The sequence below is a fragment of the Phyllopteryx taeniolatus genome, chromosome 10 (assembly GCF_024500385.1).
Source record: "Phyllopteryx taeniolatus isolate TA_2022b chromosome 10, UOR_Ptae_1.2, whole genome shotgun sequence".
NCBI lineage: Eukaryota > Metazoa > Chordata > Actinopteri > Syngnathiformes > Syngnathidae > Phyllopteryx > Phyllopteryx taeniolatus.
The window spans coordinates 21,009,738-21,036,533 of NC_084511.1; the positions used below are offsets into that span (position 1 = coordinate 21,009,738).

The 26,796-nt window shown below is 40.2% G+C and overlaps 1 protein-coding gene and 1 long non-coding RNA gene across 5 annotated transcripts in view; one reads left to right on the plus strand and one right to left on the minus strand.

The window, feature by feature from the left end:
- The window catches only part of il1rapl2 (interleukin 1 receptor accessory protein-like 2), a 287,003-nt gene that overhangs the window by 167,082 nt on the left and 93,125 nt on the right, over window positions 1-26,796 (plus strand). For all 4 annotated transcript variants that reach the window (XM_061788377.1, XM_061788375.1, XM_061788379.1 and 1 more), the window contains 2 exons: window positions 22,437-22,606; window positions 23,003-23,106. In XM_061788377.1, coding sequence (XP_061644361.1) covers window positions 22,437-22,606; window positions 23,003-23,106 — 274 coding nt within the window. The remainder of the gene's footprint in view (window positions 1-22,436; window positions 22,607-23,002; window positions 23,107-26,796) is intronic.
- LOC133484768 (uncharacterized) lies at window positions 4,717-7,432 on the minus strand. The gene is made up of 2 exons (XR_009790489.1): window positions 7,341-7,432; window positions 4,717-6,100 (listed from the first exon to the last, which is right to left on the minus strand). It is a non-coding gene; the product is annotated as an uncharacterized LOC133484768 (long non-coding RNA).

The window sequence follows — 26,796 nt, forward strand, 5'->3', positions numbered from 1 at the left end:
GTGTTTTCACACCCCTTATTTTTATTGCACTGGGTGGTGCCTATCTGACCATGATTACTTATCAGTAGCACAATTACATGTATCAACTCATCAAAATGATGTGTATTTAATTCTTGATCATGGTTGCCCTCTTTGTTGGAGGTGCCCCCTGAGCACTGTGCAACCACCCAATCCCCCCACTCCACACAGTGTTCCACCCCTCTGTGTGTGTTTATATTCATCTTTAGGGATAGCATTGGGGGACAAAAAAGACAAAACAATTTGAACTAATCCTGCACACAGCAAGGGGATGGTGGATTAGTGAGTTCTATTACCTCAAAGAAATATGTTGACATTTTATCAAGTAGCATTTTGTTTGTAGATCATTAGAAAAATATTGGCAGTGCCATAATACTTCGTATTTGTGTGTTATTTCACTGAACATGTAAATATCAGGTGGAACATGGAATAGAAAAAAAAAACTAAAAAAAAAGCAAAAGAAAACTACATGCATTTTAAATTATATACATTATACAGTATTATCCAACAGATCTGGGACTTTACTTTATGACTATATACATTTAAATGGAAAACAACTGACACTTACTGACACGTGGCGAATATGGTGAAGTGCAAAACAATGAACCGCTGGAAAAATTGGAAAATATTTTAATAATCAATTTAAGCTCAAATGTGACAGGAAGCAGAGCAGTTGACCTCACAGTTGAGAGCGTCAGGCTTTGAGGATAGGGAAGTTGTCTTGGGCCAAAGTGATGCAATGTTCCATAAACCACAGATAGATGGTCAGGAAATCAGAATCATCTTTATTTTCTCTGATTTCACTGTTGTCTTAATACTCGATTCACAGAGCGTAGAACTGGGGAAACTCACACCTTGTTGACCTGCTAGCAGAATCTACAAGAGCCACGGAGACAGAGGCAAACGTTAGAAAGAAGAACTCTCACTGGGTTGTGTTGTAGCGTCTTGCATGTATGATTTTTGTACACACTGACACTGATTGCATCATGAACAAGGCCTTAAATAAGGAGTTGTGGCTTACTGTGGCTAGTAGAATGTGATTGGCTGACAAATTGGCTGTTGTGTAGAACCGGATTGGCTGTCTGTCATGGCAGACTGTGAACTAGAAATGACAGACTGTGGATACTTACTTGGATCATGATCCTGCGACGTGAGGGAGCAAGCAATATACAGTAATAATTGGCTCTTAAATGCTAGAGAATATTAACAAAGACAAAAGTAGGACCTAGAGTCCCTGGACCAAATTAAAACAACTTTCCTTTATTGATACAGTACCCTGTTAAATATAGTCTTGATGGTTATTGGGCTGTTAGTGTTTGTGTGTCCGTGTGACTGTGAAACCTCTCGGAAGTGTGTGGTCTCTAATTGGCCACTGTAACTGAGTTTGCTGCAGCAGCATGAGCTGACTGCAAGGGAAGGCGGAAGCTCATGCACACCAGCACCCACACAAACAGAGATAAGGCTCAAATTAATGATGACAATAATGTCAGTGCAGAAACAATCCCACCAACAGAAATAGAGAACGAAATAACAGCAGATGAGAGTGTATTTATTGATCTGATGGTGTGTCTCAGCCTCTCTCTGTGCAAATTTCAATTTAAAGTAGTACACCGCAAGCAATGAAAGGCAGACAGGAACACGGAATACTTTAGTTCAAAGCATTTGTGATAACCATCTTGTTTTATTTTGAGATGTTTTCGGTGTTACGTTAACACAGTCATGTTAACTGTCGTCTATTTTTTTTAAAAAAGGTCCTCGTGGTGGCTGACTCACCCGAACATCAAACAGAAAGATATTTAGTTATTATTTCTTTACATACAATGTTACCTTTATCAGTAAGCACACTTACTGATTTGTGTTCATGTAACCATTTTCTTGAATATAACTGATTAATGAGTTTTAGTACGCCAGTCAACAGGGCATGAGCATAACGATGGATGCTATCTCTAAGAATGGTTTGTGGGTGGCGTGGCTTGGAGGGTAAATATACGCCCTGCAAACTGAGGGTCGCTGGTTCGCTCTCCCCTCCCCGCCCAAGCGCATGTCATCATTAAGACACTTAACCCACATTACAAATGAATATGGTTGGCTGTTTGGTGGTGGTCGGAGGGGACGTAGGCGCAGAATGACAGCCATGCTTCCAATAGACTACCCCAGGGCAGCTGTGGCTACATAAGTAGCTTCCCACCACCAGGGTGTGACTGAGGAGTGAATAAATAATACATGAAATTTTAAAGCATCTTTAAGTGCCTAGAAAAGCCACTATATAAGTGCAACACATTATTATTATTAATAATATTAACACATATTCCCATTATTGGGCCATACAATATACAGTGTCGTGTCACCTTTTTATAAACGGGACCCCATCTGTGACCAAGCGAGGGGTCAGACTGGCGATGACTTGACAAACTACGTGATAGTTGGGAGATAGTGGGACAGTTTGCATCACTTCAACATCATCAGGCAGTGGTTTGCGACCCACAACAGGATGTTGATGGAGTTCATCGCACCGTACTCCCCATTCCTTAACCCCATTGAGGAATTTGTCTCAGCATGGACATGGGAAATATATAATTGCTAGCGAAATAAACCAGTGACCCTTCTGGCTGCCATTGAAGCAGCATGTGATTACATCACAGAAGATGGCTGCAGAGGCTGGATAAGACACTGTAAAAGATTTATTTATTTATTTGTTTTGTTTTTCCCACACTTGCATCGCAAGAGAAGATATTCGTTGTTATGTGGATAAAAATTTGTGGTCCAACAGACAGGAACGTCAGGAGGTGTAGGAAGACAGCACTGTAATTCCTAAAACACCCCATGTAGTTTTCATCAAAACTTTAACCATAGTTTTCATCAGAACAACCCATCCAGAGTACACTGTTATATTTACGACATGACTAAGCAATTAGACTTTATTATCCGTACCCTATGATGCAAAGACTTGTCATTCTGATGGTACTCACATGTTAATTGACAGATATTTACTTTTGAGAGCTCAACTAAACATTTTGAGGCAGTTGAACTAGTACACGTCTGATCTGGCATGCAAAGTCCTTTGCAAGCTGTTTCCTGAGATCAACAAGATACTGTGACTGCTTCCGTCCACATGGATGGAGTGCTGCTGCAGCAGCATGCAGCAATGCAGAAAAAAATTAAAGGTTTTCCCAGGTGCTACAACAATTCTGCACGAAAACAAAGAAAGCACCCACTCATTCATGAGCACATGCATCCTCAACTGACCCATTTAAATGATCACACCCATGCCTGCTGAAGAGTGAGGGGGAGATTTACAGAGGACCAGAGGGTGCTACTGTATGAGTGTGAATTTGTGACTATGGGACTCGTCTGAGTGTCACCTTAGAGGAATAACAACATAGACTTTTAAAGGGCAGTTTGAGATGTAGGTGGTAAGGCTTATAAAATCATCGAATTGGGCCATTAATATGTATGATGTCACTAAAGACTCACTCAGGGTTCAGGTTTGTGTGTTGTACATACTAAGGACATGTTTCCTCTTAATTTAAAAGGCCAGACACCTCTTTCATGCATATTACATATGCACACAGACGGAAATGTGTGTAATCTGTATTTGCACACATGTGCATGAAATCAGCTTCAGCTAGCTTTTTGAACGGCAAGCGTGTGCCTGCGTGCATATTTGTTTGTTTGTTTCAATCCATTTACTTATATCGACCAATCAATCACTTGAATATTTGAATGAGAGCCAATACAAAATTGTGCCTTTACAAACAAGATGAATTGTTTTGATTGACACAGAAAATAATGTATACAATTGTACATAAATGAACAGTTTTACAATTACAATTGAACATATTAATTTCTATGGGTGTACTTTGCAAGTGTACAATTTCACTGCATCAACGTGAGAGCTGTTTCTGTTAGTTTAATTAGCTACATGACATTTAGTGACACCAATGCAAACGACACTGGCATTAATAAACATTGTTAAATTAATATTGACAATCAAAGTTTACTACCTTTGTAAATGCAGAACGTTTGAGACAGCGCTTGGATTAGATAATTATCTGCTAATTCTCGGCCTCTTAAAAAGAATCACTTCTTGGACCTTGTCCCTGATGTTTTTTTTTTTGTTTCTTTGTTTGTTTGTTTTTTGGGGGGTTTTTTGTCTTCACTTTCTGGCTTTGTTTTTTTTCTTCATGCCACCTTCTCCTGTTACCCCTGCTCTGCCAATAAACTAAACTCAACTTTATTTATAGAACACTTGAACCACAAGTTTAAGTTCTCTTCCTGCATTTCTCCTATAGTCTTTTAACTGCACCTTCATTTCCTTCCTATTGCAACCACCATTTCCGTCAGCTTGGCTTTCCGTCCATCCCAACTCCAACCGCCCCCATTGCCCCCCTTCTCCCCATCGTTCTTCCATATATCGTTTTATCATCTTTGTATGAGTTTGCTGCTGTAGGGAGAGTGTGTGTGTGTGTGTGTGTGTGTGTGTGATAGTAATCGCTGCAGAACGATTAGATCTTGCTGTGCCATTGCTGAACCATGAGAGGATTTATTGATATTTTGCAAGCATTTTCTGGAGATGAGAATGTCTGGATTTTATCCCTGATCTAACTAGGCAACGAGGGGATTAACAGCTCCTTTCATCTAAAACATGCTTTAGGGCTATTTGTTCAAAAAAGTCATACTTTAACTTAAATTGGCATGTCAGTTTGCTAAATATTTATTGGTCACACACTTAAATGTTTTGGGATACATTTAACTTTAGAGCCTTAAAAGAACATTGCTTGGTGTTAAAGCCAAAGACGATATTTCAAGAGACCAACAACAACATGGATGACCTCTTCAGTCGGCGGGCTACACAGCGGTACATTAAGGATTGCTCCGTTTTATGTTTCTGTGAAACGTGGCTAGGATCGAGGACCTCCGACGAAGCCATAACACCGGCAGGCTACAGTGTTTACAGACCCAACCGCAGTGCAACAGAATATGGTAAAACATGAAGGTGGAACAGCGATCCTCATTAAACAATCCTGGAGCACCAATAAGGTAATATCACAGTCATGTTCTGAGAATCTGTGATGGGCTGGTGACCAGTTCAGGGTGTAACCCACCTCCCGCCCACAGATAGCTGGGATAGGCTCCAGCACGCTTACGATCCTAGTATCCTAGCATAACGGTGTCCACACGTGCACTTGGCACCAGGACACCCTAGGTCGCAGTTCGATGATCGACTTTGTGGTCATGTCATCAGACTTGCAGCCGCATGTCTTGGACACTCAACTGATCACCACCTGGTGGTGAGTTGGCTCCGATGGTGGGGGAAGATGCCGGTCGGACCTGGCAGGTCTGCTGGGAACGTCTGGCAGAATCCCCTGTCAGAAGGATTTTCAACTCCTACCTCCAGCAGAACTACACCCACGGGGGGAGGGACATTGAGTCCAAGTGGACCATTTTCCGCGCCTACATAGCTGAGGCGGCCGACCAGAGCTGTGGCCTTAAGGTGGTTGGTGCCTGTCGTGGCGGCAACCCACCCACCCGTTGATGGACACCACCGGTGAGGGATGCCGTCAAACTGAAGAAATCCTATCGGCCTTTTTGGTCTGTGGGACCGGCTGGCCAAGCGGAATGCAGCTTTGGTGGTTGCTGAGGCAAAAACTCGTGGGAGGAGTTCAGTGAGGCCATGGAGAATGACTTCCAGACGGCTTCAAAAAAATTCTGGTCCACCATCCGGCGTCTCAGGAGTGGGAAGAAGTGCACCATCAACACTGTGTATAGTGGGATGCGACAATGCTGACCTCGACTCGGGATGTTGTGAGTCTGTGGGGAAAAATACTTCGAAGACCTCCTCAATTCCACTGACAGGCCTTCCCACGAGGAAGCAGAGTCTGGCGTCTCTGAGGTGGGCTCTCCTATCTCTGGGGTTGAGGTCACCGAGGTGGTTAAAAAGCTCGTTGTTGGCAAGGCCCCGGGGGTGGATGAGATTCGCCCAGAGTTCCTAAAGGCTCTGGCACAGTGGCATGGGCAGAAACATTTTTGGACTTATGTGCCTCCATGACGCTGGTGTCAAACTGATGCCACAGTTTGCTACCTATGAGAAAAACAAAGATTATTTTCACAAGTGTTCTGATTGGAATACTTCCTCTCAAGATTTAAATTAATACATGACCACCCATGACAGCGTGAGAGGTGGAAGCCTGGAGGATTTCCTCTTTGGTTTGTTTGGACCTCATTAGACTGGTACACTCAGAAGTCAGTCTCTTTATCGCTTCTGTGGCTTTAGTGGGCTGAAAATCCCTCTCACTTTAAAACGAGGAACCAGGAGTATAGCTAAGGCTGTGATGCTCATTGATTGTAAAGTAAATAGCTTCTCTTGGAATTGCCTGATGAGCTGGTCTCCCATTTGCAGTGCAACTGCTGGTTGCAGGTTTTGTTATTTACTCATTCAGTGTTTCCTTCAGCATTTTTAACAAGGGAACAACTTTAGAAACAGACGTGTTGCTCTACATCATAAAAGGGAGACAGCAGGGAAAGGCACCCTTCAACAATGTTAAATTCATCCGATGTCAACAAGGGTATGTCATGTTGTTCTACTGGCTCCCTTTGTTCAGTCAAAGGTTGCAACATAAAGTATGTGCTGTTACATCTAGTCCACTTCTTGCAATAGCTTCATCTTGTTCAGCCCCAGATTAAGATGCACTTGTGTAAGTAAGCTTTTCCTTTAAAGACACAGATAAGTAGGCCATTAAATCACTGGAGTGGAACCACAGACGAACTATTACCATGATGAAGTTGGAACAAAGGGAAATAGCATACATTAGCAGTGGCGCTGCTTCTAAAGTAGCCAACCAGCTTTGTTGCTTTGGTCCTGATGCCAGAGAGCACAGGGTGCTGGCCAATAGTGTGTGAGCAATACCAATGTGATGGTGAAGTTACAGCTCTCTCACACAGGCAAGCGTGTGTGGTGCGCCGTAAGTGACCATGCATGTTACCGTCGTAGTGAGTCCCCATTCCTCCATCAGGGAGGCTTTCACACGAGCTCACTTTTCAACTGTGTGGGATTGGGGGATTGCCTGCACTCCCAACAGCCGTAAACAAAGCCTAATTTTTTCCCCCCCATAAAATGGCAAGTTATTACAAGTTATTTAACGTGGGTGGATGAAATTCCACTTTCCTACTTATTCTCATGCAAAGCACGGTAATGCCTCAGCACGTTTGAGGTGTTGTTGTTGTACCCCAACTCCTTGGAACACAATAAACATATCACCTTTGAATAAAAAAAGAAATTGATGAGCAAACATTAGTCTGAAATAATGTTACTTTTAGCATACCTTATTAGGAGTTATCAAATCAAAATGTTTCCACACAGGGGAAATCTTCCTCTTCTTCACTGGCTCCATCCTGTTCCTATCCTTCTCTCTAAACTCTCCAAAGGTACTACTCGCTCACTCACTCTCGCTCGCTCACTCTCTCTCTCTCTCTCTCTCTCTCTCTCTCTCTCTCTCTCTCTCTCTCTCTCCCTGCTGAGGGGGTTTATATTACTGTGTCAGAATGTCAAACATTGCGCCAAATTCTGAATCACTTCCTGAAGCGGTCATGTGGTTCAGATTGGATTTAGTTGGTGTCATGTTTTCCTGTTACATGTTCATGTCTTGTCTGCTCATTTGGTTTTTCTCTCCACCTGTTCCGTCAGCCCTCTACCTTTAGTCCACCAATCAGCTCCCTCCAGCCACACGTGTCTTGTCCTGGTGTTCCTCGTTGTCTCGTCAGCTTCCTTGCATTTAGTTCCCTGGTTTCTTTCAGTCCTTGTCGGATCATTGTTGTTTGTAGTCTGTTGCTGTGAGTCACAAGTTTATCTTGTCATGTTACAGTATATGTTATGAGTTTACCCATTGTTTCTTTGTTACTTGGAACCTTGTTTTTTTTTCTCACTATTGTTAATTTAGTATATAGATTTTTTTTTTCATGTACGCCTTGTTTGCCCCTTATGTGTTTTTCGAAAGTAAACACTTTTTTGAGATTCACCCTGCCTTGACTCCCAGTTTCTCCATCTTTTTGCCTTGCCACCAAAACCTTGAACTGTGACACAGAGACATAAAATGCACTTGAACACCACTAATAACAAAAACAATCTGTCGGGGAAATATAGCTGCAGGCATGAGCATCATTGGCTTCTGAGCTGGCAGACGTTTGGACTGTTGTAAAATCAATTTCCAAAGGGAGTCTGGACCCAAAAAAGAGAAATATGCAGCAGTGCTGGATTGTTATTGATACATCCCTCTGAAACACATGTTCAAAATTAGCATTTTGTTTTGGAACCCAGACTGCAGTTCCATGTCGGTCTCTCTGCATCCTAAATAATCAGCAATACTAAAGAGATTACCTTGTGGCTGAGTCATGTTGGTGGGTTTGTTTTATGCAGCTTCAGGTCCATTATTTCTTTCTTCCTACGTATTTTGTATTCTCAATCCCAACACTGATGATATTGTTAAAATGGTTCATATTTCACAAAATCCCTATCTCATTTTGGAAACATCTGGTTTCCTTCCAGTCTTATTTAAAACAAACTTACTTTGGTATTTAAAATTAAAGGCCATAATGTCAAATCAAGTTTCATCCAGATCTTACCCAGATAGAATGTTCCATTTCATTTAACAAGTGCAATCCTATTAAATGTCTTCAGATGATCTATGTCAAATCTCATTATATCAGTTTTTAATTACTTGTGCTTACGTAGAATCTTATTACATATTCACAGCTGGATCTTCAGAAAAGCTGTCTTCCTTTTTTGCATTTAAGATTTCAGATAGTTGCTATTCACTCATTATATGTGAAGGCGACAAATGTATAAGAGCTTTTCATTTTGCTGCTTTTTATTTTTCTATCATACTGTAATTTAAAAGCATTATTCTTGCAAACAAATAAACAAAGCTATCGCTGAAAGTAATGACAGAAATGTTATGCGTAGGACGTCCATCCAATCATCAGCAGGGTCATTGAATATATAGAATGCGAATCAATACTTAATTTTACAACAAACGAACAAAACAAAAAAACATACTGCAAAGGTTTGAAGCTGCTTAGTAATCTCGGCCCAAACTTTAGTTCACTTTTGACCCTGTTATGTGATCCATTTTAATCATTAGAAAGCTTTTGAGTAGCCCAACATTTCTGAGAGTCAAGGTTTTCTCCGCTAATTTCACTGCTGAATACACATCAATGCACATATCTGATCTTACATCTCCATAAATTATTCAAAATACACCTGCTGTGTGTCAGCAGTGATTTAACAGCATGTGTCTCACACTAACTCATCAGCAGAGTGACACAAGTCACACTGCAGCCCACCCACACATACAGTAAGTACAGTGCTGCATATACATATTCTGTACTTTTATATGTTCACACGCAAATGCTCTCGCACACTCAGGAGTGTGCACTCACGGTGCTCGAACGCCCACACACATACATTGATTGAGCTTACACCTTGATGACTGGGGCTTTTCCTATCTGATTAGAACTGCAATGTCTGCAACTCTTACTCTGTCCTTCTGAGAATCATTCTGATCCCCTTCTTCGCTGTCTCTGTGCATCTGTTCTTTTCTTCTATGGAAAAAAAAACTTTCCTGGCAAAAAGTAGCAATTGAAGATTCTCTGCTTCCTCCTCAAAAAGGGGCCCAAAAATTGGCAAAGCAGCTGTCAGTTGAAAAGGTTCTGTCATGAACATTGCAGACATCTACTGATTTTTGTGCTCTAAAGTAGCATATCTTTAATAGAAATCATAAACGAGCCTTAATGGATGGCAATAGATAAAGGATGCCACATGTTATCACAATATTCTAAACACCAAACAAGGGACATTTGACCAAAAATAAGAATCTCTGACTAAAACTCAAGCCCAGTTATTGACTGATTACTTCATGTTCACACAGTCTCTTGCATGGTCAATTGTGAAAGTGCTCCATGACTTTCATTAAAATAAGGATAATAGAAGTATTTTTTTGACCAGCACTTGGTGCTATATTGATCTATTGTCTTTATGCAAACAATAGAGATGTATTGTGTGATCATCTGTTTCAATATCAACAGAACTGGTTCATGCTAGATTTCATAGAAGAGCTACCATGGAGTACATTTTTATTTAATTTTTTTCTCATTGCCAAGTGCAAATCAGTTATCTTTGTATGCAAAAATTACAATGACTTCAACTGAACTTATAGGAATATGGTATATGCCAGAACAGCCGCTTCGCCTCACTCGGGTCATGGGCGTGCTGGAGCCTATCCCAGCTATCATCGGGCAGGAGGCGGGGTACACCCTGAACTGGTTGCCAGCCAATCGCAGGGCACATACAAACAAACAACCATTCACACTCATATTCACACCTACGGACAATTTAAAGTTGTCAATTAACCTACCACGCATGTTTTTGGGATGTGGGAGGAAACCAGAGTGCCCGGAGAAAACCCTGGTCCTCAGAACTGTGAGGCAGACGCTCTAACCAGTCGCCCACCGTGCCACCTAACACACATATTTGGTTCCATAAATTAGCTCTATATAAACAGTGCCAAATCATAACTTGTAGAACAATAGACTGTAGTAATGTAGAATAATTAAGGTCTATTTAGCATGTTATTTTTTTTTCTCTCTAAAGTAATTTAATGTCGCCACTCCCTTTGCAGGACGAACAGGGTGTGCACAATGCATTTTACAGTATATCACTCTTTGCTTGTACTTCCTTAGCCTAGAGTACACTATATTATGTTGTTCAACGTGTTTGAATTTGATGAAACATCTGCATGTTCATCAGTGCTCAAGGGGATATTTGATGTATCTGATATAAGAGATAAACCAAAATGAGATGTTTTCTGTTGGAAAATCATTGTCATCTCAAAATACTGACACTTCTCATAAAAACAAACCAGTTACAAACTAATCCGTTCCATTACAGTAACAGCTGTAGCTCTTTTACATTTCAAGTTAGCTATGATTTACAGTACAGTAGAATATTTGTCATATACCAGAGGTTAAGATAAGCGTGTCTGCTATCTGGGTTCCATATAATACCACGTTTTTGCACTTTAACAAAAATATTCTTCTGTGAATATAAACCTATATACAGTATGTCATTAGGGCTGCACAGTTCAGTACTATTGGGAATGTCCATGTTGTTGAAAAACCTCCCTGCAGCTTTGCTTGCTCATTCCTTAAATAAGGTAACTACAAGTTGTACAGAACAGTGTGAAAACATGCAAGGTTATGTGGGATATTCAGCCCAGTAAGAAAAAAGCGATATAGCCAAATGATAAATGTTGGTGTACCTGAGCTTGTGAAAATGTTGTTACCTAAACCTAAGTATAAAAAGTTAAACTAATACTCCTTATGAGGAAATGCACACTCATAGAATATCCTACCATTTAATGCAACTGATATAAACACCTAATTTCTCACAAATGTGATACATTCAATAACTTTATGAAGCTGGAAAATAAATAAAATATTGTTTATCGCAGTACACCTAAAAAAACAACTTGAGAAAACTTGAGATGGCAGGTTGAGCTTTTTTTTTAAATTTTTTTTTAAAATAAATTTAAATTTGATCTCTTGTCACGGTAATTGCATCAAAGAGATGCATTTGTAGACAAACACACATGGCTTGTAATGAGAGCATGCATTATTAAACATTTGTACTGTCAATTACAGGCATATCATTAAATACCAATGATAATTTGTGCAGCAGTTCACAAAACAAAGCGCTTATGACAGTGGGAGTGCTATTAATGGAGCAATAAGAAAGCAATGATTGGATCTGTGCAAACATAGATAAATCACCTGTGTGCCTTAGTTAAATTTCCCATCTGGTGCTGCTATCGAGATGAGGAGTTCCACGTTAAGAAATATGACAGTTCTGTCTGGCATTTTGTGGTGTGGGGGTGGGCGGAGGGTGAGAATCAGACAGTTAAGGTGACCAGACAAGAAAGGTTTGCAGACTGGGTGGCTTAGTATCCTCCTGTAATGTAAAGCGAAAACTTGTGAGGGACTGGCATGAATTATAAAAAAACAAAAAAAACATCGCCAGCCCTGTCTCAGCTGCCATTTGCCACTTCAATGCAATTACCTTTTATTTATAGTAGTATATTACAGTTTCATATTTCATTGTGCTTTTTCATTTTCTATGAAAGTTAAACATTTACAAACAAATATTGTACCTCGCTAATGGCTACTTTATTTGATAAATACACTAGAAATGCTCCAAAACAATCGTAAAACAGTAATTTCTCTTTTGGAGCACTTCATTTTATTTCACCTTGGATTGGAATCTTTTTTTTTTTAATTTGCTGATATTGTGTGCCCCCTACTTAATTTGCTCTTACACACACACACACACACACACACACACACACACACAGAAAATTGAAAATGTGTTAAAGAATTAAGAACCTGAAATTAACACTGAGTTGGAATTCTGAACTGTACATCAATAAAACCAATTAGCTCATGCTAAAATTATTACAGAAACGACAGTATTCATGATGCTGTTTATTTTATTTTCAACACAACAGCATGCTTTATTCATGTTCCAAAAGCTCATATGGATTAACAAGTAGACAGGCAAGAAGAGAATCAATTTAATTAAAAGGATGATGGAGCAAGAGTGGCAGGGACAGTAGGTGGAGAAATTGGACTACAGTGGAACTCTACAAACTCCTGGTTCGGCACACACGGATTCACCTATCAGCTGCTGTTTCATTTTTTTCAATGTTTTTTTTTCTTTTTTCAATGTTTATTTTTTTTTTTGAGGGGGGAAACAACCCCAAAAAGGTTTATTATGGTATATCGCCCCTTATTCAAGAATTTTAATGATTTTAATTTTAATAGAATACACTAATTTTCGGCGGCACAGTGGACGATTAGTTAGCACATCCGCCTCACAGTTCTGAGGACCTGCGTTCAAATCCGGCCTCGCCTGTGTGGAGTTTGCCTGTTCTCCCCGTGCCTGCGTGGGTTTTCTCTGCGTGGTCCAGTTTCCTCCCACATCCCAAAAACATGCACAGTAGGTTAATTGAAGACTCTAGATTGTCCGTAGGTATGAATGTGAGGGAGAATGTTTTTTTTTTTAAATGTGCCCAGCGATTGGCTGGCAACCAGTTCAGGGTGTACCCCGCCTCCTGCCCCCAGTTAGCTGGGATAGGCTCCAGCATACCTGCGACCCTATTGAGGATAAGCGGTGTAGAAAATGGATGGATGGATGGATGGATGGATGGATACTCAAATTTTCTTTTAAAACTCATTCACTGCCAGCCTTCCCAGTTACCATGGATATTTGACTTCTAAAACCGTCAATGGGAGTGAATGTTTTTTAATGATGCTAATAATAAAATACATTTAACACCAAGCATGATTCACTGACATCGCAGGCTGCCTGGAAATCCTGGAAACATACTTTTCTTGAGCCTTGTGAATGGAAATTTAATCTGTAAAAATGACAAAGCACACATTCATTTGATTTTGATTTAATTTTCATTTATTTATTAATTTTATTTCACTGACTGTGGAGTATCTGCAACATTTGCACAATCAACATTGTCCCAGATTATCGCGCTACTTGTCACTTTAAACTGCATACACTCCTTGAAGTCTCCGCGCCCTATGCACAATGGTCATTGCACCGGACTATTGCTATATTATATTATTCAAACTGCTCTCAGTGCGAGAGAACTCTACATCGTTGTACAATTGTCAAAAAAATAAATAAATCCGGCATTACCAGATAACTATTAACCCTTTATTGCTCAGTGACTGTTTTTTTGTCAATGTCTTTATGTCTCAAAGTGTTCTGTCAATTGACTGTCTGTTGTCGTACTAGAGCGGCTCCAACTACCGGAGACAAATTCCTTGTGTGTTTTTTGGACATACTTGCCAAATAAAGATGATTCTGATTCTGATTTCATGCGTCAGACAGATGTCTTTTTATAGGGAAATAGAGGGGCGGTTTATGAATATTGCAGGATGTGGGCACAAGCTCGTTATTTAGAATAAATTCTGATTTACTAACATATGCATGGTGGTGAGAAGAAATTTGGCCAGTGCACACCTGTCATGAAGCTGACGGTGATTTTGCGTATATGCTCAATTTGTGGGAAGAGCGAGAACATTTCTACGCATTTAATAGTGAATGAAGCTTAATGTTTCTGTTCATTCATACTTGTCTGCTTTTCATATGATTTGTCTTTCTCCTCACAATTTGAAACGAACAATCACCCACATTTCGAGGATCGACATTGTGACTGGTAGATGGCTCGTAAGCAGGAAGAGACTATCATTACAGAATGGAAAATACCATTAAATTGATCATCCCTGTTGGAACTCATCTTTACAAAGTGATTGACGTATTTACTTAGCCAGTTTTATGTCCATAGAAACAGACGTACCATTTATATAGCTGGGCCATCTTGAATTGTGGCCTGAAATGAATTGCACAGCTACACAGTACATGCATTGAACATATGATCAAATTTTACGATAAATATTAATAGAAATATAAACTTTGGAGTCTCTTTTGGGCTTGATCAAATTTTAGGATGAATATTAATAGAAATATAAACTTTGGAGTTTCTTTTGGGCTTTGGATTTTTGTATCAAATATTTAGCATGGGATCTGCACTTTTCCTTGGTCTTTCAGCATTAATCATGCATGGAGTTTCAAGGCAGCATTTTTGACAGAACTTAACAGCAAAGCACGGTGTGTTCCTGCTTCTATGCTGTCATGTACTGATGTGATTTGAACTTGCTTGTTTGAATAAGAAACCAAAGCAAATGTAAACTTCTCTGATTTTCCTTTTCAAGGGCCTTTACATGTTTTAGGAAGTACACCAGAACATGTATGTAAATAAAATGTATTTGTCTGTAGACATTGGCAGATCTACGGGGTTGTTGCCACCCCTGCTGTCGGCAATGAATATAATAATAATAAATTACTAAATTTGATTATATATTTTTGTGGTATTATGTCCATAGTTTGTGTGTTTTCATCAGAATTCACTCCCACCCTGAACCCCCTCCACCTTTAAAGAAAAAAATGGTTGCATCCTAGGCGGACAGGACAGCACTTAACATAAGCGCAAAAAAAGGTTAATGATGCTTTATCTCCGAAAACTGTGATCAATCTCCACCAAAATTTATGTTGAACTATCTCCTTATACCCATTTCAATCTCTGAAAGTATTAGAATGATCAGCCCAATATTTTGGATTTAAGCGTTTACCCCTTTAATGACACACTATAGTGAACATGTTTAACGTCATATAATATGAAAAAACTGTGATCAATTCTCACTAAAATGAATGTGGACATCTCTACTGATATCCACTTCAAACTGAAAATATCAGAACGATCTCCATGATATTTTGGATTTAATGGATGTTAAGTTTTTTTCCTTATTTAGCGGTATGTCCTATCCTGTTTTGTTTGCTTGTTTCCTGTGTGGAATTGTCTGTTGTGTTGCAGTCCCTGGGTGCAGGTCGGAGGGCGGAGTCTCTCGCGATGCATCTGCTGGTGATTTGTCATCAGCAGTGTATTTAAGCATGGGAGAGGCAGGTGGAAAATGCTGAGAAATTGTACTTCGCTTGTTGCCATTACCCTGCCAGCTTTCTTACATTCTTGTGCATTCCCACGTTCATTCCGTCCTGCCAGTAGCTCTTTTTGTCTGCTATTTTTCTAGTAAGTACTACTGTGTTTTTCTGTTTGTTTCACTTCTTTGTGTAGTTTAGAGTTTTTTGTCCGAGCTTCCTTTAGTGTTTTCCTCCTGTGTCTCTCCGTCCACCGTCCTTATTTAAGTACCGGTCTGCTAGATGGTTTTCACGTTACCCTTTTGTCACGTCACTTTCTGTTTATAGTCATCTTTTCATGTCAGCGTGCTCCCTTTGTTGAATAAAGTCTGTAAACCTTTGGGCTCCAAATATATTGTTTGACGCAGCCGTAACACATTAAGCTTTTTCTTAGTGAGTCCCTATGAATAAAACGCAAATCCATAACATTTCAAAATATTGGGATGATCATTCTGATATTTTCATCAACATCATCCTATAGAAGAGCACCACAGGTCATTTGATCTAATTTGAATAACAATACTGACTTTTAAAAATAATAACCTAATTTTGTGATTGTTTCTTGTGAAGACTTAGAATTCAGGTTAAGAATCTTTATTTACAGATCTCCCGCAAAACCAAGAGAAAAATACAATGAATAATAATTCATGAACATCAATAAACAATACCAAAATCAGTACCCGATTCCTTCTTGGACAGCCTGCAGAATAAGGGAAACATTAATAATAAAACTAAAAGAACATCACTTTGATCGTGTAAGTTTCATCATTTAAAACATGTCAAAGTCATGGCTGGCGCTATTGTTTGGTTCCGTGTTGACATGTTGTTTTGTTTTGAGTGACATCACCTGTCACCCCGATTTGAATGTACCACACATGCTGAACTATCATTAAAGTCTACATAACCCTGCTACGATCTCTTGCGTAAACAGAACAAACTGTTACAGGAGGATACTAACCCAACCCCCAAAATGGCGACCTCACGACATAGGGGCGATTTCAAATAATAGTGGACCTTCTGTTATCTGTGTCATATTCTTTATATGTGGGTACATCAGACGGCAAAAGGTCTTATTCAATGCAAGTCTTTTATTGACGACATCACCAACCCAGCTCTGGATTTCCCGTACTTTCGGCACACTCGGGGATCTCTGTAAGAAGTGTGTATGAACCAAATAATTTTGAAACTGCTTTAACTCATCCACTCACTCGTTGACAGGTTGGTTGAATATCATACAAATACAAACTTTGAGATGATTGAATTTTGGGTGCGGTAGCTCAAAAATTGACAGAATGACGGATGAAGGACTTATTCTCCGAAATTTTTAATTAGCGTTCCTGTCTGTGTCAGCTGCTAAGCGAGGGCGGGTTTCAGCTCCTCACAGTCAGTTAGAGAGGCGGTGGTGACGCAGCTGAAATGACAGATTTCGCTCAAGTCAACAATGTAATGCTCTCTGAATTTTGCAGCTAAAAAATCCCTCAAGTGCTAAAGATGTAAGGGAGGAACATTTCCAGTGGCTTTTGTTCATCTAATGCCTTTCAGAAATATCATACAAGATTCATACGGACTCTTCCCTGAAAGTCTATCCTATAATCTGTGATGTTCAGTTAATGAATAACAGCAGGAGTGTTGATAAATGTTTCTGTGATTAATTGTGGTCATTATATTTACCAATTGAATGTGTGCGTGTCAGGGGGGTTCAGGTTTAGTGCTGTTTGTTGCAAGAAATTATGGGACACATGTAAACAGTTCTCCGGTGTGTTTTACTAACTGGCATCAAATACGCTGCACCAAACACAAACCAAATAATATACAGTTCCTTCACACGTAAGGGAAATCTGACAATTGGTGCTTGCCTCTCCCAAAGTGTGTTTAAACACAAGGTTAACAAATACTATATTTTCCAAATGCCATGGACCAAAATCAAACAAAACAAAAGCCTGGTTTTGTTTGATTTGGTGGTTGGCTTCCCCAAAATTATCAGAGCGATAGATTTCTGTAACTCAGTAATATGTTAGTTCCACTAACACTTTAAATTCCATTACTTTAAAATTCATTTTGCACCTGCGGTAGTCTGGCTGGCCTCTATTAAATCACCTATTTTAAAACACGTGCACACACACACTCGACTAACTATATCATTCGCATGGCTTGCAAGCTCTTACATACAGTGATTTATACCTTGGCCGAGGAGGGTTTATTCATGTGCGCGTGTCTTATTGAATGTTGAATACTACACAAAAGCTGTCAGGTCGATACAGGTCAAAATGGGTGTAGAGGCGCAGTACAGGCAAAGAGAGAATCAATTGAATGTTGGTGCACATCTATTTAGTAAGCCGTAAAACTGCATTTATTTTCTGCATCAAAAAACGACATTAATGTGTAAAGGATATCACCACATGGGCTCAGGTACACTTCAGAAAACCAATGTCAGTAAATACAGTTCGGCGCTATATTCGTAAGTGCAACTTGAAACTCTACTATGCAAAGCAAAAGCCATTTATCAACAACACCCAGAAACGCCGCTGGCTTCTCTGGGCCCGAGCTCATCTAAGATGGACTGATGCAAAGTGGAAAAGTGTTCTGTGGTCCGACGAGTCCACATTTCAAATTGTTTTGAGAAATTGTGGGTGTCGTGTCCTCCGGGCCAAAGAGAAAAAGAACCATCCGGACTGTTATGGACGCAAAGTTCAAAAGCCAGCATTTCTGATGGTATCGGGCTGTGTTAGTCCCAATGGCATGGGTAACTTACACATCTGTGAAGGCACCATTAATGCTGAAAGCTACATACAGGTTTTGGAGAAACATATGCTGCCATTCAAGCACTTTTCATGGACGCCCCTGCTTATTTCAGCAAGACAATGCCAAACTACATTCTGCACGTGTTACAACAGCGTGGCTTCGTAGTAAAAGACCCCAGACTTTTGAACAGCTGAAGCTGTACATCAAGCAAGAATGAGAAAGAATTCCACCTACAAAGCTTCAACAATTATTGTCCTCAGTTCCCAAACGTTTATTGAATGTTGTTGAAAGAAAAGGTGATGTAACACAGTGGTAAACATGACCCTGTCCCAGCTTTTTTGGAACATGTTGCAGCCATAAAATTCTAAGTTAATGATTATTTGCTAAAAACAATAATGTTTATCAGTTTGAAAATTAAATATATTGTCTTTGTAGTGTATTCATTTAAATATAGGTTGAACATGATTTGCAAATCAATATTCAATATATAAATAAAAATATTCTATTTTTATTTATGTTTAACACAACGTCCCAGCTTCAGTGGAATTGGGGGGTTGTATGTAAATTATAAAAGTCTATAGGACGAGAGTATAAGTAAGGGGATACACAAGCAATTTGCATATGCATTAGTTATTTGTCACAATAACTGAGTGGCCCCACACCCAGTGAAAGAGTCCCAGGTGTGTGTGCCTGCAGAAACATGCAAGTGAATTGACACCGTTTTACATGCACAAAGACTGACAGAAGTGTCCTGTAATAGTGCACCGCCGAGGCTGAGGACCCCACCCAATCAATCGATGGGCGGGATCAGGCTCAGGGGGCCACCTGAGAGCAGCCCGGTGGACAGAAGACGTCCCACCCTGAGGGACCCAAGGCGGTCCGCCAACTGGCCACCCAGCGGGGGCCGTAGGGACCCAATGCCACCCCCACAGCCAACACCCCACCACCACCACACCCACCACCCCACATGCCCCAGACCCAGACCGTCCAACCCCCCGCCAGCCCCAACCTGCAGGGCCCGCGATGCAGCCAATCCCCGCCCAGCCTGAGGGTGGGAGAGTGTCTCTTGTTTGTTGGAAAGGAGGGCGGATAGGGGCACCCGACAAGGGAACGATAAGGAGGGGGGGGAACCCAGGGAGCAGCCGCGGGCCATGAGAGGGGACCCCCAACACCAAGAAGTCATCCAGCCCGGGGAGGCCCGGCCTCAGGAGCACTGCCATGCCACTAAGTGAGAACCCACCTCCCCCCCCTGGCAGTCATTGGCCCTACCCCGTGTATCACCCCCGAGTGATGTAGTGCATTAAAATCTGGAGAGGCCAGTAAGCCTTAGCACTTCTGCCTAACAGACAAATCCCCCCCATCCACGACCCACCCAGAGATGGGTGTATGTGGTGCATTAAAACGTGGGGCGTGTGTGTGATGCATTTAAAATCCAAAGGGCAGGCAGGGACAGTGGCTCCTCCTAAAGAGAACGCCCTTCGGAGCCTTAGTTTTATCAAACCACCAGTCAAACAAACTAAGACTTCCCAATGAGGATATATAGTACAATAATAAATATAAATAGTCACCTGTATCCTGCTAGCAAGAAGCCATCTCTATGCACATTTGTTTAGAATGATAGGTTCAGAGACTTTTCTGACTGTTTTATTCTAACTTACCAATTGAGCTATTATTTTAGGTGTAAAGAATGCAGAATGCTTCTCTCCTACCATTTAATATGGAGTACTATTAGGATATGTTGAATGGCTCTTTAGGGGAAAGTATATATAGCCCTGTGAAATCCAGTACATTTAGACAGTTGGTGGTGTGCAGTTGCAGAGGACAAGGCACGATAGCTGTGGTATGTTAAAAGCATTTCTCATCTAGACTGGTCTTAGTACCCTGATGCCTTGAAGTGTAAATAGGAAGGCCAGAGTGCAAGAGAAATACAGAAGTGCTGAAGCCGAAGTCTTTCTGACTGTTTGGTTAGATATAATGGAACAAGCCAGGCAGGAACCAAAATAATCTCCTTCTTTCTTTTCTCCCCAAATAACAGAAAAGACAAGAAAAAGAAGGATGAACATCACATGAATGACACACTGACATGCATGAGCACACACAGTACCATCCATGGACAGAAAGTGTGACATTGACAGAATTAAATGGAGCCAGACTAATCTCAAAGAAGAGAGACAGCTGGGTATAACACAAGGACAGGTACCCAGCCCATACAAAAGGGCTGGGGTGGAGATTCCAAGGTGATGTAACAATAACTAATTGATTATGAACGCTGGCTAGGAACTACAAAAAAAACAATAAATACAAATATCGGAATTAATATTTTACAAACACAGGATATATTGTATAAATTAAGGGAAATTAATTATTCTATCCATTTTTAAAAATATACAAAACCACAGGAGCTCAACTGAAAATTAAGTTGAATGTAAATATAACTTGACATTACTAGTTACATTTGCAGCACTGTTCAGTGAGAAGGGATTGAAAGATTCAACGACTGCTATTAAACACTGCGTGTATGAGTGTGTGCAAGACTGTGCTAAATCTCTTCTGAGTGAATCCTTATTGCTAAATCTATAAATGTAGGCAATTAAGTATGGGTCTTAAATTTCCTCCACGGTCTAAAACAAATGAAGTCTTTAAATCACTGGCAGTGACTTAACTGCACATACATTTAACCAAATGGAGTACTAACCGAATATACAGTCTATACTGAATTACATTAACATTCAACAGCATAGCAACTATAATGTGAAACATTTCAGGTTTTGGTAAATCCATCTATCCATCCATCCATTTTCTTTACCGCTTATTCTCATTCGGGTCGCGGGCTGCTGGAGCCTATCCCAGCTATCTTCGGGCAGGAGGCGGGGTACACCTTGAACCAGTCGCCAGCCAATCGCAGGGCATATAGAATCAAACAACCATTCACACTCACATTCACAACTACGGGCAATTTAGAGTCTTCAATCAACCTACCACGCATGTTTTGGGGATGTGGGAGGAAACCGGAGTGCCCGGAGAAAACCCACCCAGGCACGGGGAGAACAGTCAAACTCCACACAGGTGGGGCCGGGATTTGAACCCCGGTCCCCAGAACTGTGAGACAGATGTGCTAAGCAGTAGTCCACCGTGCCAGCTATTGGTAAATTGTAATTTGTAATTTGACAGCACTATTGGAAAAAAACACTAATCTCAAAATCTATTTAAACAGTATTATTATTGTATTCTAATATTGTGCATAGTGAACAATTTGCAGAAAGATGCTCATTCTGCTTTTCCAAGGAAAGTGTCAAATGGAAGCATGCATATGTCACCCACTCTTGCGTCAATCAAATGAATCATTCTGTCTCTCTTAGTGTCAGGAATAGAATGTGTATATCCATGGGGGATTAAAGGCCATAAATTATATTTGAAAAGGTATCTCTTTTTTCTGTTTCAACATCCTTCTGATGGTCCATTTCCACCTAAATTGACTTACAGTATATTACATGAGCCAGTAGGCCAACATTTGGTTACTCATCAATCATCAGACATTTGTAAAGAAATACAGACAGCTACTTTGCATTGCTCCTCCTGTGTACATATGCTGGCCAAGGCCAGTAAACAAAGAGGATGAAAACAATAAGGATATGAAGCTGATGAGGTATTTTGGGGTGGATGTCTGTCTGGAGACTTTATCTCTTCTTGACAGCACATCTTAAATTCAAGGCCTCGCAGCAAGTACCAGTGGCCGGCACTATAAACAGAAAACATCCATCTTAGCATCAGGCTAAGAGGAACGTGGAAGACACAGCAGGCTGAGAATGTGAAGAAAGTCAAATATGAAAGAGAATTCCATGCTGACCTCTACATCTCACCAGCTACTTGGCTTACAAATGGCTTACGGTGGCTGACCAAACAATCTCTGCCAAACTTTCCCATTATTTTTTTTGACTGTTTTACATTACACTGACAACAAAAACATGAACACATTTTTAAGAACAAAAACTGTTTTTGATTCAATTGTTCCTCACACGTGACCAACATGTCTGTCACTTGATCAATAACATGGTATTCTCTTTCTTTCCTTCCTCAGTTGATGGGTGCATCGACTGGTCAGTGGATCTCAAGGAGTACCATGTTCTGGCCGGTGAGCCGGTAAGGGTAAAATGTGCCTTGTTCTACAGCTATATCCGGACCAACTACACCATGGCTACCAACGCCAAACTGCGTCTCATCTGGTACAAGAACAAAGGGGACGCTGAGGTAAAATTTATTTTTGCTGTTTTTTTCTGGAGTCAAAGGGATGTCCCGTGTCGACAAAGAATATGTAGATACAGTATTGTCTCGTGAAACTGATTATAATTGGGTCCGACTGGCAGGATAAACTGTGAAGGGCAACTTGTTCAGTCGATATTTGGTTCAAAAGTTAATTCCTGAGTTAAAGCAAAGGAGCTAAGAAACTAATGACTCATACTGCCAGTGCATTATATTATGCTGTAATTACTTTACACTTTTTATTTAGAAAGTAAGTAGTTACCAAGGGTGTACATAAATGCACTAATAATTAAAGGTACCATGAATTGATGTTGATGAATACAACCCTAGTTGAGCAAGTCTTCTTATGACCTTCACACAATGTATTCACTCCGCACTCTCTAGGAGCCCATCATCTTCTCAGGCCATAGGCTGAGTAAAGAAGATGACTCCATCTGGTTCAGGTCTGCTGAAATGGAAGACAATGGTTTCTACACTTGTGTACTAAGGTACTATGTGTGTGTGTGTGTAGGGGTTGGGGGGGGGGGGGGGGGGGGGGGCTTGGAGTCACTTACCAGTTCTCTTGTGCGAAACATTACAGATTGTGATGGGCATTGCTGCACGTTTTTAGATATATATATATATTTTTTTTTTTTGCCGATCACCAAGAAATATTAATATAGTCATTGTTCCTAATAAGAATAAAACATTAATGGATTCATGCCAGAGCACAGATTTACTGTTCACGAAACTTCTTCCATTTGTTCCTACAACAAGGGTTGAGAAACAATCAAAGTATTAACATTGACAAACACCCTGGAATTATATTTTGGAGTGCATCATCTTACTCTATTACAATATTGACTCTTATTAAATGTGCAGCACCAAAGCTGCAAATAACCTTCATTTTTACATAGCCAAAGAGTATAAAACAGCACTAAGGTGACTCTGTTCAGCATTTGAACTGGCCGTAGTATGAACGTTGGGTGAATTGCATGAGCATCCTTCATTTGCTTTGCATCGTAAATCAAAATCACCATTCTCTATCGCAACTTGATCCTTTTTTGCTTCTACCTCTGCACCTTCTACTGCCTCTCCCCTATCCCTCCCTCCAACTCAGTTTTTCTTTCTTCCTTCATCTCACCAGCTACCTCCATCTTTCCATCTTCTGCTGATCTTTCTTCCTGGTCCGTTTTCCTCTGGCTCTCCCTGTCTGCACAAATTCCCTTTCACACCACCATCATACTCCTCCACACTCTCCGCCCACCTCCTATTCCTGCCAGAGCCTGACACCTATCCTCCTTAATAAGCCTCTCTCTCTCTCTCTTTCTCTCTCTCTCTCTCTCTCTCTCTCTCTCTCTCTCTCTCTCTCTCTCTCTCTCTCTCTCTCTCTCTCTCTCCCTCCCTCCCTCCCTCCTTCTCTTGTTCCTTGCTCTTTCAGCATGACAACCTAATTAGGGCTTGGTGTCTGTCATTGTCTCAGGGTCTGTTATTAACACTCTTACTCATTCTCTCTCCCTCACACACGCATGCACACGCTCACATGCACGACCACCCTCCCACCAACCTGCATGCAAACCCCCACCCCTCCCACCTTACCACCCAACCTGCGATACTAGAAGGTTCATGCATTGCTAGACTGACTGACAACAATGTGCTATTCAACACAGGTCACAGCTAATATGTTCTTCAATCCATTAATTACCTTTGATGTTCTTGTCGTTGCTCATGTATGTGGAAATGTGTTGCCCACAGTTTCACATTAAAGTAACATTTACATGATTAATGAACATATGAGAATTGATTCAGGCTCACTGTACAATTTAATGTTGAAGTGTGGACCTTAAACAAAATAATTCTCACATTCATTTATATAACTCCCTGCGGTAAATCTCTGTAGTGAGTCTTCTGTTTTGTTTTTTTCTTTCTTTTATTTATTTTTTGTCATTATTACAATGTGACTTGAGCCTGCCACCATCAAGTCCCCAAACCACTTCTGTGAAGTCAGGTCTTTACAGAATTAACTACTGCCACTAATTTCAGGACCCATGTCATCAGTTTGGACTGTGATGAAGGTACACTGGTATTAAAGTTAACACGTAGACATTTTCTTTCAGAAAAAGAAAAAAGTATGATAATGGCCTCCTTAAAAATACATATTCCTCAACCAACAAATATTATGGTCTGTTCTGCACTGACTAGGACTGTTTCGGTCAAATCTGTGCCACAACAAGGCGCTTTTGATTATAGCACTAAACCCCCAAGTGCTCAAGGTAACAACCCCTTTATATATTATTCCTAACAATATATTTTCAGGAATCAATATACAGTATAACACCAGGTGTCTGCAAGATAATCACCATTATTTAGCTACACTCCAATCAGTCTTTTAATAAACCAGTGTATACACAATGTTAACCTCCTATATTTCGATTTAGTTGGGTGGTTAGATAGTGAGATAGGAAACAAAATACACAAAAACTACTCAACTAATCTTTAGAGATATGGCACATGGGCCAAAGAGGAAGGCAGTCAATTTTGGAACTAATATATACAGTATAAAGTTGCAGATCACAGAGTTTATTTTCACATTTTGCTTTGAAAGTCTTGTCTTGGAAACAAGTGAGGCAATGACCTACGTGTACGTAAGTAAGTAAGTAAGTAAGTAATATAATATATAAAATAATTCAAACAATGTCTCATTGTAATGTGTATTACTGTCAACCACCAGACTGAAGTGGAACAGTATCATGACGTTAAGGGATCTGTGCTCTACTGAGTCATTCTTGTTTTTGTTTTTGTTTCTTCTTTAGGAGTATTATTTCTTTCATCGTTCTTTATGAACAATTGACACCAGTCTCACGCCTGGACTGTTTCTTTTTTGAGGGGGTCTTTAATTATGTTTTTTGAAATGCATTGCTTTGGATGTTTGTGTTTTACTCGCCCGCTGTGCTAAAAATCCACTTTCTCTTACATTTACTACATATTTTTAGCAGCTCCGCAGGAAGGTTGTCTCCTACGTGCGGATTGTTTTGATGCAAGTTCACAGTGTATTATTTTTTCTTAATTTTAATCAATCGAGGCAGGATTGTTCCTGGTGAGTCTTTGTAAATGTTTTTTAGATGTTCTAGAAACAATAGATGTGTTAATTTTAAGATGTTAAGGAAGAGAACGTAGTACCAGCAGTAAAAACAATTGTACCAATTGTTTAAATAGCGATCTCCACCTAGAGACACTGGTGGGTAAGTAGGCAGAGTTTGTAGTGGATTCGGTCGCGGACAGGTAGCAAGTGGAGTTCAGGGTGCAGCCCACCTCTTGGACAAACAGCCTTCTCGTCAGTTTTGTTTGTACTTCTTGGTGTAGTTACACTTATGGTTGTAAGTACTTTCGTTATCTATTTCCTTGTTTACTTCCTTGTCTTATTGTAGCAGTTTATTTTTCCTGCCACCAGCTTTTTTTTTTAATTTATTTTTATTTATTTTTATTTTTTTTATTTTTTTACTCTCCCAACCCACCTACTACTGTTGTTGGTTTTGGTGTACATTTGTTTAGTCTTTAGTCATTACTGTGTGTTTTTTGTTAGATTAATTTCCGCCTATATACACAGGTTTATTCAGCTCGTTGTTGTATTAATTGCATCCCTCATGGCTCTAAGACCTTTGAAAAAGTTTGGCAAGATGAAGAAACAGAGGTGTTCGCTTTTGAGAATTTAAAGGCTTTTTGTAAGGTGGGGGCTTGGTGTGAGAGAAACTTGTGACCAGGATGGCTTGCACCCTGCTTCATACTCTACCATTTTAATCAATAACAGTGTAATACTTGAGCAATTTTTTTTACATTAAATTAGCGATTGAACATTATTTAGGGGTGCTTGAAGATTCCACAAGACAGTGATGATGTATAAAATATGAGTAAATACTGCTACTTCATAGTATAGAACATTCCTTTGTCCACACCAACTATGCGACGAAATGGTCTCCAGTTTTGTGGATAATGTCACACAAGACGATTTTGGCGATGTAAAATGGGGATTCCCAGGGTCATTGGTTATTTACCAGTTTCGCCAAAACAGGTTGATATTATTGGAAGTGACTCCCCGTTTCATTTTTTCGAGCAAAACATACATAAAGAGAACTTGTTAGTGAAATATAGGCCATCTGGATGCTATAGATCCTTTACTTGTAATGTTGTGATGGTGATTT